General features: G+C 39.3%; 1 protein-coding gene across 5 annotated transcripts in view; it reads left to right on the top strand.

Annotated features, from left to right (window-relative positions):
- mllt10 (MLLT10 histone lysine methyltransferase DOT1L cofactor) overlaps window positions 1-17898 on the top strand; it is a 272972-nt gene that overhangs the window by 647 nt on the left and 254427 nt on the right. For 3 of the 5 annotated variants that reach the window (XR_013889342.1, XM_080211105.1, XM_080211106.1), the window contains exons 2-3: window positions 3272-3351; window positions 4711-4765. Coding sequence is in view for 4 of the 5 variants with exons in the window: in XM_080211105.1 (XP_080067231.1) it covers window positions 3272-3351; window positions 4711-4765 (135 nt within the window). In the remaining variant the exon portion in view is untranslated. Of the gene's footprint in view, window positions 1-3269; window positions 3352-3999; window positions 4087-4710; window positions 4766-17898 lie in introns of those variants that run through there. The other 2 variants (XM_080211107.1, XM_080211108.1) reach the window with 2 other exon arrangements.

The following is a 17898-nucleotide window of genomic DNA, read 5'->3' on the forward strand; positions in this document are numbered from 1 at the left end:
GAATGATGGAATATAATTAGGAATTGATGTATTTGTGTCTATGAACGTAACAATAATCGTGCAGGTGTTTGTGTCCGTCTAGTTGAAGATTTGAGGGGTTGAATAGCTGATTCCTATTTCTATGTTCCAAATTTCTGTGAATGTCCTTGTGTGTATTTACAATGCATCTATATGTATCTCTAGATATGTGTTTGCACATGTGTGTACATGTATCTGCACAGTATCGATGGGTGTTTTGTGTTTTATGTGTAGCCTGTGAATGGCGTGTATGTGCCTGCATGTGCTCTGCCTTGGTGCGAGTCTGTTTAAGTCTGCACGTGTATGTAGATGTGTGTAATACTTGAATCTTCATGGGCATGTATATCTATGTAAAAAAAAATTGTATTGTGCCAAGGCATACATGGATATGTATGTGGATCGAGTTGTAGTCGTGTGTGTATATGCACATCTCTATGTAAATGTTGTGCAGATGCATGTATATACATCTGTGGATGTGTATTCAAATATATGCATATACCTATATATGTGTGCACGTGCATATTGTGTATGTACTTGCATATGTATATTTGTATAATATATATGCCTATAAATATGTGTGCACATATTTGTATGGTGGCACAGTGGACCAGGGTTTGCTTCCAGGCTTGGGTGATTGTGTGGAGTTTACATTTTCTCCTGTGCCTGCGCAGTTTTCATTTGGGTGCTCTGGTTTCCTTCTACAGTCCAAAGATGTGCAGTTTAGATGGAATGAACCTTAGTGTCCCAAGATGGTAAATGCACAGGATTGCTCTATCAGGGAGTTGGTGCAGACCTGATGGGCTGAATGGCCCCCTTCTGTACTGTAGATTTTCTATAGTATACATATTTTTATGTATAAATATATATAATTGCATACATGGGTGAACATGTGTACATAGAATGTGCACATACACATCTGCATATAGATACACATATACATATGCACAGCCACATACGTGCATGATGGTATACTTAGTGACTTATGTTTGTATTCATGTGTCTGTATATGCACATGCATTGTATGCTGTGTCTGTTTGTTGCAAAGTTTGCATGTATGCATGCTTTAACCTGTGAGTATTTGCATGTATAAATGGCTTCTCTCTGCAGTGGATGTACAGCATTTTTGTGTCTCTATTCATGTTTTCATTTGCACCATAATGTGTGTTTTTCTAATATTTCTGTCAAATGGATTGTTTTACTATGTAGTAGGCATTATATAAATGCAAGATGTGTGTGTGTGTGTGTGTATGTGTATACAAAAAATCGCGGCTGAGTATAATATGTATGTTGGTTTGCATGTGTGGTTCGTCTGTATGTATATGTATCTACTTGTATTTGTGTATATATGTAACTATCTGCACATGCATGTGATCTGTGTAAGTGTGAAACTGTTAATATAACTTTGTGTACAGACATGTATGTGAATATGTGCTTGCATGTGCACATGTTAGCAGGTAAGTTCACGTGTATATAGTACACATCTTTGTCTCTGGACTGCTAAATAGAGGTGTGTATATGTACACACATATCTGTACACTGTATATGATTTGTGTGTATTTGCACGTCTCTGCATACGGCTGTATGTCTGTTCATGTACGTATTTGCAGTTCTGTTTGTGTATGTGTGAACATCTGTTTATATATGTGTACATTTGTATAATTGTGTATATAAACATTGTTACTATCTTGACATATGCATTCATATATAGATATGTATATATTATGTCTGCTTGTATATGCATAAATGTCTATGTGCGCATGCAAATATTAGTCTGCATACAAATGTGTGGATGTTTGCGTGTATATTAATCCATATGTGTTGATATTTAAACATTCAAATGTATGTTATGTACATTTCTGTTGATATATTGTGTGGGAGATGTTTAGTATGTGTGAGGAAGCATTGTGTCTAATAGTGGAATTTGTGATCCGGTTGACTGCATATTTCTGTCGCTGTCATCCAGTAGAGGAGGATATTTGCCTGATGGGTCTTGGTGTCTCAAAATTGGTAGCACTGGTATAACATAGACCACTTTAAACGTAACGGCATTGTCATTTGGTTCTGGGAAGTGTTACTATTTGTTTTTCTCGAACAGTTGTCAATTATTAGAAAAAATATATACTTTCTAACTACCAGCAAGCAAGTGATCTGGTAATTAAAAACTTGAATTATTAAGCTAAGTTAAAGCAACAGTGTTTCTCTCCCACTAGTGTTTGTAATTAGATGGTTCATATTTTTCAATGCTTAAAAGTAATAAGCTATTCAATTTCAAAATTCAACTGTATGTCTTGGGTAAAAAAAATCCAGGTCAATTAAAATGAGGAAAGTCTCTTAGTACCTTTTGAAATGTCTGTAGTCTGTATAATTTTATCAGCAATTAAAAATACAACAGGTGTGTAATCAATAAATCTGCAATTTCTTCCTTCTACTCTGTTTTAAATTAAAATCTAGATTATAAATATAGATTTTTCTTGAATACAATGTTTGAAATTTGTCAAACTTATTTTTTACTTTCTCTTCAAACAACTAAAAGAACAAGACTCGAGTAGATTGTTAGATGCTGGCAGATAAACATTGCATTTTTGTCTAAATTAGCTGTTGACGCACTCTGTGAAATTGTGCACAATACAAATGGCAGATTCACTAGTCTGAAATTAAACTAATATAGTCTGTTTGTGAACAAAAATGATGTCTGAGCCCACCCAGTCTTTTGGTGGAAGTGGAGGCATTCAGGTAACCCACAAGAACAAAAAAGGCCTTAAAAGACAAAGGAAAAATAATTACTGAACATAGTACAATTTTGGTAATTTATTTTAAAAATGTTTGAACTCTTACTCTGGAGTAATACAGCATTTTCGTAAACCAATTTTAATCAATTATTTTGTGTAATTTGAGTGGTTAATTACAGACTGATAAGTTGATGCTTGGGATTTTGATAAAAATAATTGGTGCATGGGTTTCTGTCTTTAAATGCCACAGGAAGTAAGGTAATTTTCTACAGGGTTGCATGACGTGACAGTTTTTACTATAGACTGTACAAAATATGTAGTAATTATATAGGCACCGTTCAATATATGAATTGATATTTGTGTGTGTGTGTATATATACGTGCATTTTTACACCAGAGATACACAAATGCTTTACAATAAAAATAAACTCCAACATCTGCCACATGGTTAGCGTTTGCTGCTTTTAGTGTTGCGTAAATAATAGAAAGTTGGAAATTGATTGCTTTCTTCCTCCCTAATTGCAGCATGTTATGGGATTGTGCAAGTACCCACTGGACCGTGGTTTTGTCGAAAATGTGAATCGCAGGAGAGAGCCGCACGAGTGGTGAGTCTACGACTTTCTGGTACCCTTTTTTGGCCCTGGAAGTGTTTTATCTCCGGTTTAACCGCAACTCCAAACTGCTGCTGATGAACTCCAGCAAAGATAACCTGATATTGTGGTCTTTGTAGTTTCAAAATGAATATTTGTGATTAATCCTTTCATAACTCCAGTTTGTGGAAATCCGGTTAAATGGAAATGTTCATTCCAAAACTGCAGAATTGCAGTATTTCGTATTTTATTGTTCTTGGCAGTGATTGTTAGTTTTTTAAAAAAAAATTAAAATGGACGTTGTTCTAATTCTCTATAGCAGTATAATGTCGATTTGAAGAGTTGTGTAGTCAAAGATTCAAAATTTTGTGCCACAGATTGTAAGGCGCTGGGATAAAATGATAGTCACTGCCATAACAAAGCTGTTGAGATGGCTGGATGCGATTTCTTCTCTTCCCTTCCCCCTTTTATTATGGCTCACGTGCCGGTTTCGCAGAGAATAGGGATTTTTTTTAATTCCCTAGTTGCCTGGTGTCGATTGGTGGAGCAATCACGATGGGCGCACAGAACCGTCATCATTGCGTGCTTTCACTGCATGATCAGCGGCCTCCCAAAGTGACGAAAATAAAATATGCGGAAGACTGTGTGAAGTGCTGCTATTTGCAGTATGTAGGGCAGCGCCTCAACGACATTCATTTAGCAGAGCTACAAGAGGGATTTGTTTTTCAAAACCAAAGGATCGCCGTCTTAGTACGTTTTCTGGGGTGGCGGTTCACTTGCGCTGCTGCTATATTAGTATTTAATGAGTAAAACAAGGACTTCACATTTTCAGCCGTGAGCTGAAATACAGAAGCGATTTTTAAAATATTTTTAGCTGGTTGAGTTTCGATTGCCCCGAAGTTGCAGAAGTGTGAATGCTTGTTTGCGTCTCTATGCAAACGACTCCGCTTATTGCTTGTGTATGGTGGGGGGTGGGCGGAATAAATGTATCTGACATTGGTGTATTAGCAAATGGCAGACTAATGAAAATTTTAGTTTTTGTGCTACTTTTAGAGGTATTTGCGTATGCCCCACAGACCTATGCACAACAATGTTATTTCAGAGTAGAAAGGCTAGAGCAAGTGACATTTTCGGCGCAGTTGGGGGTAAAATAAGTGGAGCATGCTAATTTACGACGCTATGCATATAGAGTGGAATCTTATTGAAGTCTACGAGGTTGGGCGTTTGAATCGAAACCGATTTCAATAAATGACAGATACTAGGTGACTTAATTGATTGTGATTAATTCTAGCGACAGTGCAGCTTGGCAGTGAGCACCAGTCGTTTAGGTGGTGTAGAGTACTTGTTTATTTTTATATCTTTCTTTCTTCCAAGAAATGTGAACTTTGCCCTCATAAGGATGGCGCTCTCAAGAGGACTGACAACGGAGGTAAGTCGCTTTACATTTTAATAAGCTAAATTGTCTTATGTTGATGATTTTATATATTTTTGCGTGTTACAAATGGTGTGTTTAGTGATAATTGTGTGACTATTGTACAGCATGAGGCCATCCTGTTATTAAATAGGGGAAAAAGCACTGTTTTGTCTGTAGGCACAACTATTTTTAGTTTGACTCAAATGCTACGTTAGAAAGAAAATATGAAAGGCATTTAGTCTATTTTGTTACCTTTAGTATTTTTAGTTTGAAATTTTTAATGAAACGATTTTGTAATTAGTTAATCAGTTAGCATGAATCTTAGTTGTAATCGTTTTTGTAAAAAAAAAAGTAATTCAGAATTTGAACCCTTGTCAGGCCTCATTTAGAGTATTGTGCGCAGTTCTGGTCGCCTCACTATAGGAAAGATGTAGAAGCTATTGAGAGGGTACAGAGGAGATTTACAAGGATGTTGCCTGGACTGGGAGGCATGCCTTATGAAGTTAGGTTGAGGGAGCTGGGACTCTTTTCCCTGGAGAGACGAAGGTTGAGAGGCGACCTGATAGAAGTTTACAAAATGTTGAGAGGAATAGATAGGGTGGACTCTCAGAGGCTATTTCCCCGGGTTGAAATGGTTGCTACGAGAGGACACAGATTTAAGGTGCAAGGAGGGAAGTTCAGAAGTGATGTTAGGGGTAAGTTTTTCACTCAGAGGGTGGTGAGTGAATGGAATCGGCTGCCGTCAGTGGTGGTGGAGGCGAACTCGCTGGGGTCTTTTAAAAGACTTCTGGATGAGTATATGGGGTTTAATGAGATTGAGGGTTATATATAGGTCTGTAGGTTGGTAGGTGTTGATGTGATCGGCGCAACTTGTGGGCCGAAGGGCCTGTTTGTGCTGTAGTGTTCTATGTTCTATGTTCTATTTGTTGGAAACAACTACAGAAGGATATTCTGTTGATATGCTATCTGCTAGCAAGATCACATTCACTTTAAGAGATTGATTGGATATATGCAAAGACATATGTCATGATACTTGGGTAACATTTGCTGTTTTATAGAAAGCTAAGTGACATTGGGTCTAATATCTGATAAAAGCAATACAAAAAAGTGAATGATCTGTTGTTACACGTGCTTTATTTGTTCCCACAGCAATCTTTTTTTATTTGCTCTGAAAAGCAAATATTAAATATTTTGAAAAGCAGACTCCATCTAGTGGCTGATTATATATGAAATAATTTCTATTTATGCTTCTGTGTATGCTGATTTGTAGCAATATGTGGTTTAGATTTAATCTAAATTTAAGATCTAGTCTCTTCTAATTGAGCATTTTGTCTTTGGTGATATGCTTGATTTTCATTTTGCATCTGAACAATAATAGTAATCTACAGTTGCTACCAAAACGTTTAATGTATTCAAAAGGCGGCTGGATATAGCACTTGGAATGAATAGGCTGAAAGGTTTTTTGGGGGTGGTGGAAAAAGCAGGATTAGGCTATGGAGTTAGATGATCAGCCATGGTCGTAATGAATGGCAGAACAGGCTCAAAGGGCCAAATGGCGGCCTCCTGCTCCTGTCTTCTATGTTTCTATGTAATTTACTTGCTATTTTATCAGGAGAGTTTTAATACAAGTGTATGGTATGGTACATTGCACATTCCTATGTATTTCACTGATTTTAAAAAAAAAGAGGCAGTTTAAAAAATTCAATGGATAGGATTCCCTCTGGGATCCCATCCACCCTGATCTAGGTGCAATTTCATGGTAGGGTAGATGGGGCTTTGAATTAGAAACTGGCCCATGCCTCTGTTAAGACCCTCACTTGAAGTCTTTTCCTATCCAGCTTCCTTTTTTAAAGGCAAAATATTGCCGATGTTGGAATCAGAAACACAAAAACCAAAAATGCTGGAAAATCTCAGAAGGTCAGGCAATATCTGTTGGGAGAGAATAGAGTCAACGTTTTGAGGCTGGATGACCCTTTGTCAGAGCTGACTTTTAGGCTGGTGGGCATCGATTTGAGATCAGGATGCTGAATAGAAAAAAGTTAACAATCTTGATCTAGGACAGGAGGGACTGGGGGGAATGGTGACAGCCCCTTCAGATTTGGGATGCCCTCTCCTCGGGGATCTGGGTGCTCTCCCCATTCCCTGACACTGAGAGCATCCCCCTTTCCCCGTGATCCCTGGTTCTTGCCGGAAGCACAGTCCCAAGGCTTAACCTCAGGCAGGGTGCTGCAGTCACTTTTGTGACAACTGCAGCGTTGGGATTGGGGAAGATGTCAGCCAATCTGGCTGGCAGCACTCCAAGATGGGCCTTCCATCCAAGGGCAGATGGAAATCCTGTCTACTGCCATTCAGTGCAGAATTGCCTGTGAAATGGCAACAGGCCCAGGTCTATTTTAATAAGAGCATTAAACTGATTTTTTGAGAAGCAAGTCATAGATACCATACTTATAGTTTCATCAAATAGGATATTACTACTGGGGATCTGGTTGAAAGAAATGGGTGATTTTCGTGCTAGTTTAGTGAGTAAATGCTGTGCATGGTTTAAAAAGTTTGATTCCTCAGAGTTAACTGATGTAAATTTCTGCAGCAGCTGTCCATGGCGAGAACAAAACTAGTTTTATTGAATAGCTGTCCTATGAGTTTGCCTGTTGTGAATCCGTGTGTGAGCGTAAGCTGAAGATTGGATCAAGGTTATAGTGTTTTTTGTAGTCAAATAATTTGGCGCTATTGAGATTCACTTGAAAAATGACAACCTAAGTGAGTTAGTGGAAAGTTGCTGATGCCTGTTGAATATACCTTGGCACATAATAATTCTTTGAGAGAATCACAGAATTACCTAATTTTATGCTGTAATGTTTGGCCTGTCATGCCTATGCTGGCTGTCTGCAACAGTAACTCAATTAACCCCACTCTCTTGCGTCTTCCCCTGCAATTTTCTTCTATTAGACAATTATCCAGTTCACTTTTAAACACCTTGATTGGATATGGCTCTGCCACATTCAGGTTATGCATTACAGGTTCTAACCAATTGCTGTGTTTTTAAAAAAAGGTTTTTCCTTATGTTCTTTTGCCATTCACTTTAAATCGGTGTCCTCTGGTTCTCGACCCTTCCGCCAGTGAGTGTGGCTTCTCCATATCAGTCCAGACCCCTCATGATTTTAAACACTTCCAATCAAATCTTAACCGTTTGTTACAGGGAGAACACCTCCAGCTTTTCTAATCTGTCCAAGTGCAGAAGCCCCTCATCTCTTGGATAATTTTCATAAATTTTTTCGGCTCCCTTTCCATTGATTTCACGCTCCTAGGAAGCGTGGTGCCCAGTATTGAACTCAATACTCCATTTGAGACTGAACAAGTATTTTTAAAAGGATTCACCAGAATTCCTGTGCTTTTGTACTCTGTCTCTATTGTTTATAAAACCTGGAATCCTGTAAGTGGAGGGGCTGGAGGTAATCATTTATTTTCCGTCTTCCCTTGTTTCATTTTGGCAGGCATTGACTCTTTAGGTTTGCTCAGTGAGCTTATCTATTAAGTAAACTTACTGAGTCAGGAGAGCAAACAGACCAACTCTGAGATAACTGTCTTAGCCTTAGAATTACAGTACCATATTAATTAAAGTACTGAGTGCCAATGTGATGTGATCATGGGTAGGATGTGTAAAATTAGATTTTTAAATTAATTGTTTTTTGCCTTGGCTTTGAACATGCTCTTCAGTTGCAATAAATGGGAAGAATATGTAAAAGTAAAACTTGCAACAGTGGAATATATGCTGAGGCCTTTAACAATTTTGCTTGTATTGAAAGAATATTGCTTTGTATGAGCATTACCTATTTTTATAATATGTAGCTCATTAAACAGGACACATTGTATCCAAAGAGTGTCTTTATTCTTATTGGGTGTAACAAGATAAGCATACATACAATGGTATGGCAGTTCTCCTCTTGCTCAATCCTTGTTTGACATAATGTGATTTATATCTCTTGAAACCAGAGCTCTTGCAGACATCTGCAAGGTTTCTAAAGTTTAAAGTTACCCGTCCCCATTTAAAAATCATAGTGGATGGTGATTTCAAATAAGTTGTGGCGTGCTGACAGGCCTTACTTAGGTTGATAAACCAAATTTTTTAGTACTATTGTTTTTGTAGCCAATTTTTCTTTTTGTAAGCAGTTTCAGAGAAGTTGATGAAATATTGTTCTTATTTACTTTACCTTACAAGGAACAAAATAAATTTAAATGCAAGGAATGTTCATTACTACATGTTGATGTTATGGTCATGGTGATTTCATAAATCTATATACTACTGAGGATTAGTGAAATATAATTTTTACTTAAACTTTTTTCAATATACTAATTATTTGGTTGATTTTTTTTTGGTCACTGTATTTTGTTAGAGTTTTTCTACAAGAGATCTCTAATCATTATGATCAGTGTGAGGCTTGTAAAACCCAAATTGTGGAATCGGCTATAAGGCTATGCAAAAGTGCTGGAATTGTTAGGACTTGCCATTGGGAAGATCACTCTTCAGTTAGTCTTTTAGTCAGAGATTCCTAATGGATTTATGTTGACTCGTGATCAGCTGTGCTGGATTTGCCTGGTAATACTAAAATAATACAAAGGTATTTTTAGTATTATTACTAAGGAGTTATTTTTCTGCTGTATGAACAAATTCCCCTCGTTACTTATTGCAACTCCACATACGCTGGGTGTTTTACAATTGCATGAAGACTTACCCAGCACATTGCACCTTACCAAAGGCTCATTGTTTTGAGTTGCTTTGTGACAAATGGGTTTCTCCTCAGCTTCTATAGCTTCTCTGAACTCACTGACACTTAGCTGTGTAGGTTTTCAGAATCCCTACCTTTGGATTTCCTTTTGCCTTGGATGGTTCAGATAGTTAATGTGAAGAATAGCTGAAACAAATATCTGTGGATGGCTCTAAAGTTGGTTTGATTTCAAGTCTCTACTTGTTTGTTCTCAATTGGGGCAGTTAATTGATCTCAAGAAGTTGGTTGGTTTTCTGTTCCTGATCAGTATCCAGTGATCTTTGCTGGAACTTGTTGTATAAAGACAATATATTGTTATCTCTCCTGTCCAGAATGTTTGGGACCAAGTAATTTCTGGATTTTGAAATTTTTTGGATTGTAGAATGACTGAAATGCTTGAACTGAAAAATGCAGTAGGTATAAATAGTTACCTGAAACATAAGTGACTGATCAACAGCAAGAGCAAGCCAGGGTGGCCAGCTAATGTGGATTACAAGCCTTGGGTTATATGAACACAACTTTGAGTTTGCTTAACATTTTTTATCTTGTATTTGATACCTGCTCTGCTTGCTCCAGAACTGTCTTTCTAAAAATACTGTGATCTACAGGAAGGAAGAGTTAAGCGTTCATTATCTTTACTGAGCCCATGTTGCCTTGATTTATTGCGGTGTGCAAGTCTGAGTTGTTTGGGTCTGCTAAAAGATTTCTCGACAACTGGTGTTCCTGAACAATAGATTTTAGATTGGAGAGGTTATAGTACATTCGGCTTCAGTGCAATACTTGACACATGGCTTGCTGTCTTGAATCATGCATGTAAAATGGCAAGGGATTGTAGGAGAGTGGTACCTTTCAGCAAGGTGTTGATGAGTTTAGAAGCAGTGGAGTTAAAATTTGTGTTAAAAATTAGGAAAGAAATCAGAATGGAAAAATTAAGAATCTGTATAGAACTTTGATGTCTCTCTAATTTCAAGTTTTTATTATGTGATAAAAATGTGCATGATTCATACTTGTACTGTTTTGCTTGTCATAATATTGTGTTGCATGCAGCTAATAATTTTGAAGGCAACTAGGTTGCTCACAGGAATAAACCAGATTTTTGTTCGACTTGTTTTTCATTTTTTTTCTTGTGAAGTTCCTCAGTTGTTTGGTTCCCTTAGCTCCCAATGGCTTTTTGACAGGTGAATTACTGTTTGTCACATACTTTTGTGTGTTTGCCTGCATGAAATATTTTAAATCTGGAGCTATATGCTGAAGTTTAATTTTGCTGCTGTAGAGCTAAAGTGCATGACGTTTTTTAAAATCTCTGTCTTACGTTGTAGTTTTTGAGGTACCAGCTGGACTATTGAGCAGACTATTTTAAAAGTCCAGATAACTTAATTGAAGTGGATTAAAATCACAACTGTTCATATTTAGCTCATTTGCAGTGTTTGAGCTTCCCTGACACTGGTTTTTATTAAAATCAAAATACATTGACTTTTATAAAAATTTTATTGTTTGTTATCTAGTGCCTTCCTATTTTTAAATGTATGATAACTTTATAAGGAATATGATTTTCTTTCCTGAATTTAATATGGTGTTACTGCATTAGTGTTGCACATCTGTTCTGAGTATTGTAAATGAAAATTACATTATTTTATATTTGTATATGTTTTGATGAACAACCTTATATTAAAGCTTAACAATTGAGGTGCCTTTGAGATCAAGAGGTTGGAGAGGAAAGTCTATTCACTGGCTTTCTAAATTTGCATTCTTAAAATTTGCATCCTGAAATAGCAACAGATTTGTAAATCAGAGTTGCATGGTATAAGACTCTGCTGCAGAAATAAGGGAACTAGTTTTACTATAGGAGCATGTGTAGGCCATTCACCCCCTCAAGCCTGTTCCACCATTCAACTAGATCATGACTGATCATCTGCCTCAGCATCATTTTTCCATGCTCCCTTAATCTCCCATGTCATCACTAGCATTTGGAAACTTTTTGATCACTGTCTTGAACATTTTCAACAACTGAGCTTCCACAGCCCTCTGAGGTAGAGAATTGTTCAGACTGAGACTGTGACCATTGATATTACATGCCACATGATTGACCCCTCTAGCCCCATGAATGTTGTAAGTTTCCATCTCATTCATCAACATTCTGGCGAAGAGAAGGTCTAGTCTCCTCAAATTCTCCTCATAGGACAGTCCCATCATCCCAGGAAGTTGTTTGGTGCACGTTTCCTGTGCTCCCTCTGTGGCAAGTATGTCCTCTCTTCGGTAAGGGGATCAAAACTGTATGTAATACTCCAGGTGTGATCGAACTATGGTTCTATACAAGTGAAGCAAGACATCTTTATTCATGTATCCAAATCCCCTTGCAGTAAAAACCATTTGCCTTCCTAATTGCTTGTTGCACCAGCATGCTAGCTTTCAATGACATGTGAAGAAGGACACCTTTTAAGAACATAAGAACATAAGAAATAGGAGCAGGAGTAGGCCATCTAGCCCTTCGAGCCTGCCCCGCCATTCAATAAGATCATGGCTGATCTGTCGTGGCTCAGTTCCACTTTCCCGCTCTCTCCCCATAACCCTTAATCCCCTTGCTTATCAAAAACCCATCAACCCGCGTCTTAAAAATATTTAGCGAGGCAGCCTCCACCACTTCAACGGGCAGAGAATTCCAGAGATTCACCACCCTTTGAGTGAAGAAGTTCCTCCTCAACTCCGTTCTAAACCGCCCCCCCCCCCCTTTATCTTGAGGCTGTGCCCCCTAGTCCTACTGTCCTTTCTGAGCGGGAAGAGTCTCTCCACCTCTGTCTTATCCATCCCATTCATCATCTTATACGTCTCAATGAGATCTCCCCTCATTCTTCTAAACTCTAACGAGTACAAGCCTAGTTTATTCAGCCTCTCCTCATAGCTCAACCCCCTCAACCCTGGTATCAGCCTAGTAAACCTCCTCTGCACTCCTTCCAAGGCCAAAATATCCTTGCGTAAGTGCGGCGACCAAAACTGCACACAGTACTCCAGCTGCGGCCTCACCAATGCCCTATACAGCTGCAGCAAGACCTCCCTACTTTTATATTCAATCCCCTCGCTATGAAGGCCAGCATCCCATTCGCCTTCCTGACCACCTGCTGCACCTGCAGGCTGGGTTTTTGCGACTCATGCACAAGGACCCCGAGGTCCCTCTGCACCGTCGCCTGCTGCAGTTTTTCGCCACGTAAGTAATAGTCCTTCTGACCATTATTCCTACCAAAGTGGACCACCTCACACTTGCCAACATTAAATTCCATTTGCCAGTTCCTGGCCCATTCGCCCAGCCTATCTAGATCCTTCTGTAGACTCTCCACACCCTCCGCGCAATTTGCTGTCAACAATTCCTGATCTCTCACCATTTTAGTAAATAATCTGCATTTCTGTTTTTCCGAACAAAAGTGGAGAACTTCACATTTTTTTGTATTATATGCCATCTGCCCTGTTCTTGCCCACAATCTAAGCCTGTCAAGTCCTCTTGAAGACACTTTGCATCCTTCCCCAAATCTTTCTGCCACCAGGTTTTGTGCCATTAGCTAACTTTGGAAACGTTACCTTTGGTCCTTGCATCCACATCATTGATGTAGATTGTGAACAGCTGGGATCCAAGTATTGATCCTTGTAGAACTTCACTAGTTGCAGTCTGCCAACTTAAGAATAACCAATTTATTTCTACGACTGTGTTCTGTCCTTAACAAGCCCTCAATCCATGTCAATACATTTCCCCCTTATTCCACATGCTCTAATTTTGTTTACTAAGCTTCTGTGTGGTCTCTTATTAAAGGGACTTTACTAATGCAAGAGTGCTAATTTCAATGTGATGAGAAGGAATCTAGCTGAGGTAAAATTAAGCTTATACTGTGACACAAAAAATAGTCAAGAATGGAACAATGGGTGATATTTAAGGCAAAGATGTTCAGGTATATGGTGTATATATATTCCCTTCCATACACCCTTAGCAGAATCTTAAAAAAAAGGCGCATCGGGTGACAGAGGACTTCGATTATGATGGAACATAAAAGGAACGTGTACGAAGCTTTATGGTGGTCCCCATCTTTAAGGAAATATATGCAGGCATTGGATACAGTCCAGAGAAGGTTCATTAGGTTGAAACAAAAACAGAAAATGCTGGAAAATCCCAGCAAGTCTGACAGCATCTGTGGAGAGAGTGAGCTCTGATGCAGGGTGATCCAGGCTCACCGTTGGCTCTGTTCTCTCGGTACAGATGCTGTCAGCCCTCCTGAGATTTTCCAGCATTTTCTGTTTTTGTTTCACATTCCAGCATCTGCAGTATTTTGCTTTTATCTTGGTGTTCACTAGGTTGATCCTGGGTTTGGAGATATTTTCTTTTGTGAGATGAGGTTGATCCTGCATGCATTGGAGTTTAGAAAAATGAGAGATGGCCTTATTGAGATTGTGGGGGGAAATATGTGAAATTCTTTGCTATAAGGGCTGAAACGGCTCGGCCATTAACTACGTTCAGGGCTGAGATAGACTTTTAATCGGCAAGGGAATCAAGGATTAGAGACATAAAGTAGAGATGGGGATTATCATGTCAGATTAGTTATGATCTCATTGGTGGAACAGACTGAATGACTGGTCTATTTCTGTTGCTTCATCTTACGGTCACATGTTTATTGGGTGAGTTCAAGTGAAAACAGGTCAAACATGTTGGGTTGAGAAGGGAGGTGAAGAGGAAAATAAGACTGGCAAAGACAGAATATGAAAATAGACTGGCAACATAATAAAAGGGAACACCAAAATCTACCTGCACGTAAATACTAAGTGAGGTGGACAAAGATGATGATAAGTGCTTAGAAGCACAGGTCAGGCTAGAATACTTAACTGAGTTCTTTGGATAGGTATTTACTAAGGAAGAGAGATCTGACATCTTCAATAGAAGCCGAGATAGAGGAGGCAATGAAAGTTGAAAGGGAAGTGGTAATGGAAAGGCTAGTTAAGCTTCGGGTAGATAAGTCATTTGGACTGGATAAGTTGCGTTCTAGATTGCTGAAGGAAGTGAGGATGGGCATAATGGAAGGATGACTCTTAATTTTCCGAGCCTCCCCAAATGTGGGGAGGTACTGGAGGATTGGAGTGTGACAAATGTGACACTGTTCGTCAAGAAACAACACAAGCTCCAGACTAGCAACTATAAGCCAGTTAGTCTTAACATCAGTTGTGGGTATGGTTTTGGTATCTGAATTGGGGAAAAAACATCAAACATTTGAAGAGGTTTGAGTTATTTGAGAAAAACCACCATGGACTTGTAAAAAGCAGATCCTGCTTGATTAATCAAATGTTTTGAAGTAGCAAAGAAGGGCGATAAAGGGATTACTGTGGACGTTGTATTATATGTATTTTAAGCAAGCATTTGACACACCATCACACTAAAGGTTGTTTAACAAAATTGATTTGAAGAAACCAGTGAATCATGGTAGATTATTATACACAAGTAGATATTTATTTGTTATCTCCTTTTTAGTTGTTTAATTTTCATTTTTAATTGTTCTTAGTCATCTCTCTTTTTAAAGTTTGCTTTACTACCTCTGCCTTTCAGTACCAACAACAAAAATCTATCTATCTTGGATTTAAAATTAATGATTGAATATCAATTGCTGTTTATGGAAAGGGCTCCAAACCTCTGTCACCCTGTGTTTAATTATAAACTTGATTATAATAAATTCCCAACAAGCTAACAAGTCTACACTGACTACTTCATCTGCTCTAAATACAGATGCAAACTAATTTGTCACTTCTGCGATTTCCTTATTTTCATAATGTCCCCATTATCAGTTTTCGAGGGTGGGGTGGGGGATGTACTGCTTCTGGCCACCCACTTATCCTAATATAAGCATTGTAATTTATGTTGATTGTAATATCCCCTGCATGTTTCTTTTCATGCTCATGCCATCTATTTTGTCATCCTTGACTCTTTATTTTTCGCTGATGTCAGGTATACTATTTTTTGCATTTTCTGTCCCCAAAAAACCCTCAAGATGTCAGTTTCCCTTTCATGAAACCATGTTGATTCTGCCTAATCATATTCTGAATTTCTAAGCACTCTGTACCTTTAATAATGGATTTCAGCATTATCACATTGACTGATATCAAGATAACTGACCTATTTACTCCTTCCACACTCCCTTGTTTTGAACAGCAGTGTTACATCTGCTGCCTTCATACTCACTAGAAGCAGTTCAGAATCTAGGGAATTTTAGAGGACTGTAACCACTGCATCCATTGTCTTTGCGGCCACGTCTTTTTGAACTCAGGAGTTTGAGTGACATCCTGGGTATTAAATCAGCTTTTACATAAGAACATAAGAACATAAGAAATAGGAGCAGGAGTAGGCCATCTAGCCCTTCGAGCCTGCCCCGCCATTCAATAAGATCATGGCTGATCTGTTGTGGCTCAGTTCCACTTTCCCGCCCTCTCCCCATAACCCTTAATCCCCTCTCTTATCAAGAACCCATCAACCCGCTTCTTAAAAATATTTAGCGAGGCAGCCTCCACCACTTCAACGGGCAGAGAATTCCAGAGATTCACCACCCTTTGAGTGAAGAAGTTCCTCCTCAACTCCGTTCTAAACCGCCTCCCCTTTATCTTGAGGCTGTGCCCCCTAGTCCTACTGTCTTTTTTGAGCAGGAAGAGTCTCTCCACCTCTATCCTATCCATCCCATTCATCATCTTATACGTCTCAATGAGATCTCCCCTCATTCTTCTAAACTCTAACGAGTACAAGCCTAGTTTATTCAGCCTCTCCTCATAGCTCAACCCCCTCAACTCCGGTATCAGCCTAGTAAACCTCCTCTGCACTCCCTCCAAGGCCAAAATATCCTTGCGCAGGTGCGGCGCCCAAAACTGCACACAGTACTCCAGCTGCGGCCTCACCAATGCCCTATACAGCTGCAGCAAGACCTCCCTACTTTTATATTCAATCCCCCTCGCTATGAAGGCCAGCATCCCATTTGCCTTCCTGACCACCTGCTGCACCTGCAAGCTGGGTTTTTGCGACTCATGCACAAGGACCCCGAGGTCCCTCTTGCCATTCTTAACTAATAATAAAACCCTAGGTTCTCTAATATTTCTGTTTTTTTAGGTCTTCCAGTGTGAAGACCATCCATGTATTTCCTAACCGGAAACTATGAATTAACAGGGATATGCACTGCTTGCTGAAACCCAGGTCTGAAGCATTCAAGTCAGGTGACCCAGGCCTATACAAGAAATCCAGATATCATCCATCAGAGATGCCAAAAGACAGTATCGGAACAAGTCAGAATCCCAGGATAGCCACATGGACTCCCACTGCCTATGGCAAGGTCTGCAAAACGTAACAGGCTACAAGATGAAAGTGTATGAAATTGCCACCATAATGCATCCCTCCCCAATGAGCTAGATGTGTTCTATGCCCGGTTTGAGCAAGAGGTCAGCAAGAACATAATCTCCATCCTGGGAACTTCGGAAGAACGTGTAACAGAGGTCTCCCTCGTAGATGTCAAAGCAGCTTTCTCAAAAGTCAACACGTGGAAAGTGATTGGTCCAGATAGGGTACATTCACCATTCACCTGAAATTTTGTGAGTTTACTATCAAATAAATCGGTTGGACTTAAACCTGGTGTTGTCAGACTTTTTACCAGATGAAGTATCCAGACGAGTACTCAGATCCTGCGTGGACCAGCTGGCAGGGGTATTTGCAGACACTTCTCTTTATCTGCTTCAAGAAGATGATCATCAAAAAAAAGCCAGGCAGCGTGCTTTAATGACTACTGTCCAGTGATTCTGACATCCATCATTATGAAGTGCTTTGAAAGATTTGTCATGGCATTAACTAGTTCTGGCCTCCCAGATGGCCTGGATCCATTACAGTTTACCTGCTGCTGCAATAGGTCCACAGCAGGTGCCATCTCCCTGGCCCTACACTCAACCCTGCAACACCAAGATGACAAAAGACACCTATTTATTGACTACAACTCAACCATCAATAGCATTATTCCTACAAGCCCCATCTCCAAACGCTGTGGCCTGGGACTCAACTCCTCTCTGTGACTGGATCCTAACTTCCAAACCTACAGACCATAATCAGTAAGGATAGATGACAACACCACCTCCACGATCATCCTCAACACCGGTGCACCACAAGGCTGTGTCTTCAGCCCCATACGTTACTTATACACCGATGACTGTTTGACCAAATTCCCCTCCATCTCGATTTTCAAGTTTGCTGATGATACCACCATAGTGGGTTGGATCTCCAACAATGATGAGATAGAGTACAGAAAGGAGATGTGAACTGGTGCGGCAACAATAATCTCTCTCTTTGTCAACAAAATGAAAGAGATAGCCATTGACTTTAGGAAGCATAGTGGA

The sequence above is a fragment of the Carcharhinus amblyrhynchos genome, chromosome 2 (assembly GCF_965287045.1).
Source record: "Carcharhinus amblyrhynchos chromosome 2, sCarAmb.v2.hapA, whole genome shotgun sequence".
Taxonomy (NCBI): domain Eukaryota; kingdom Metazoa; phylum Chordata; class Chondrichthyes; order Carcharhiniformes; family Carcharhinidae; genus Carcharhinus; species Carcharhinus amblyrhynchos.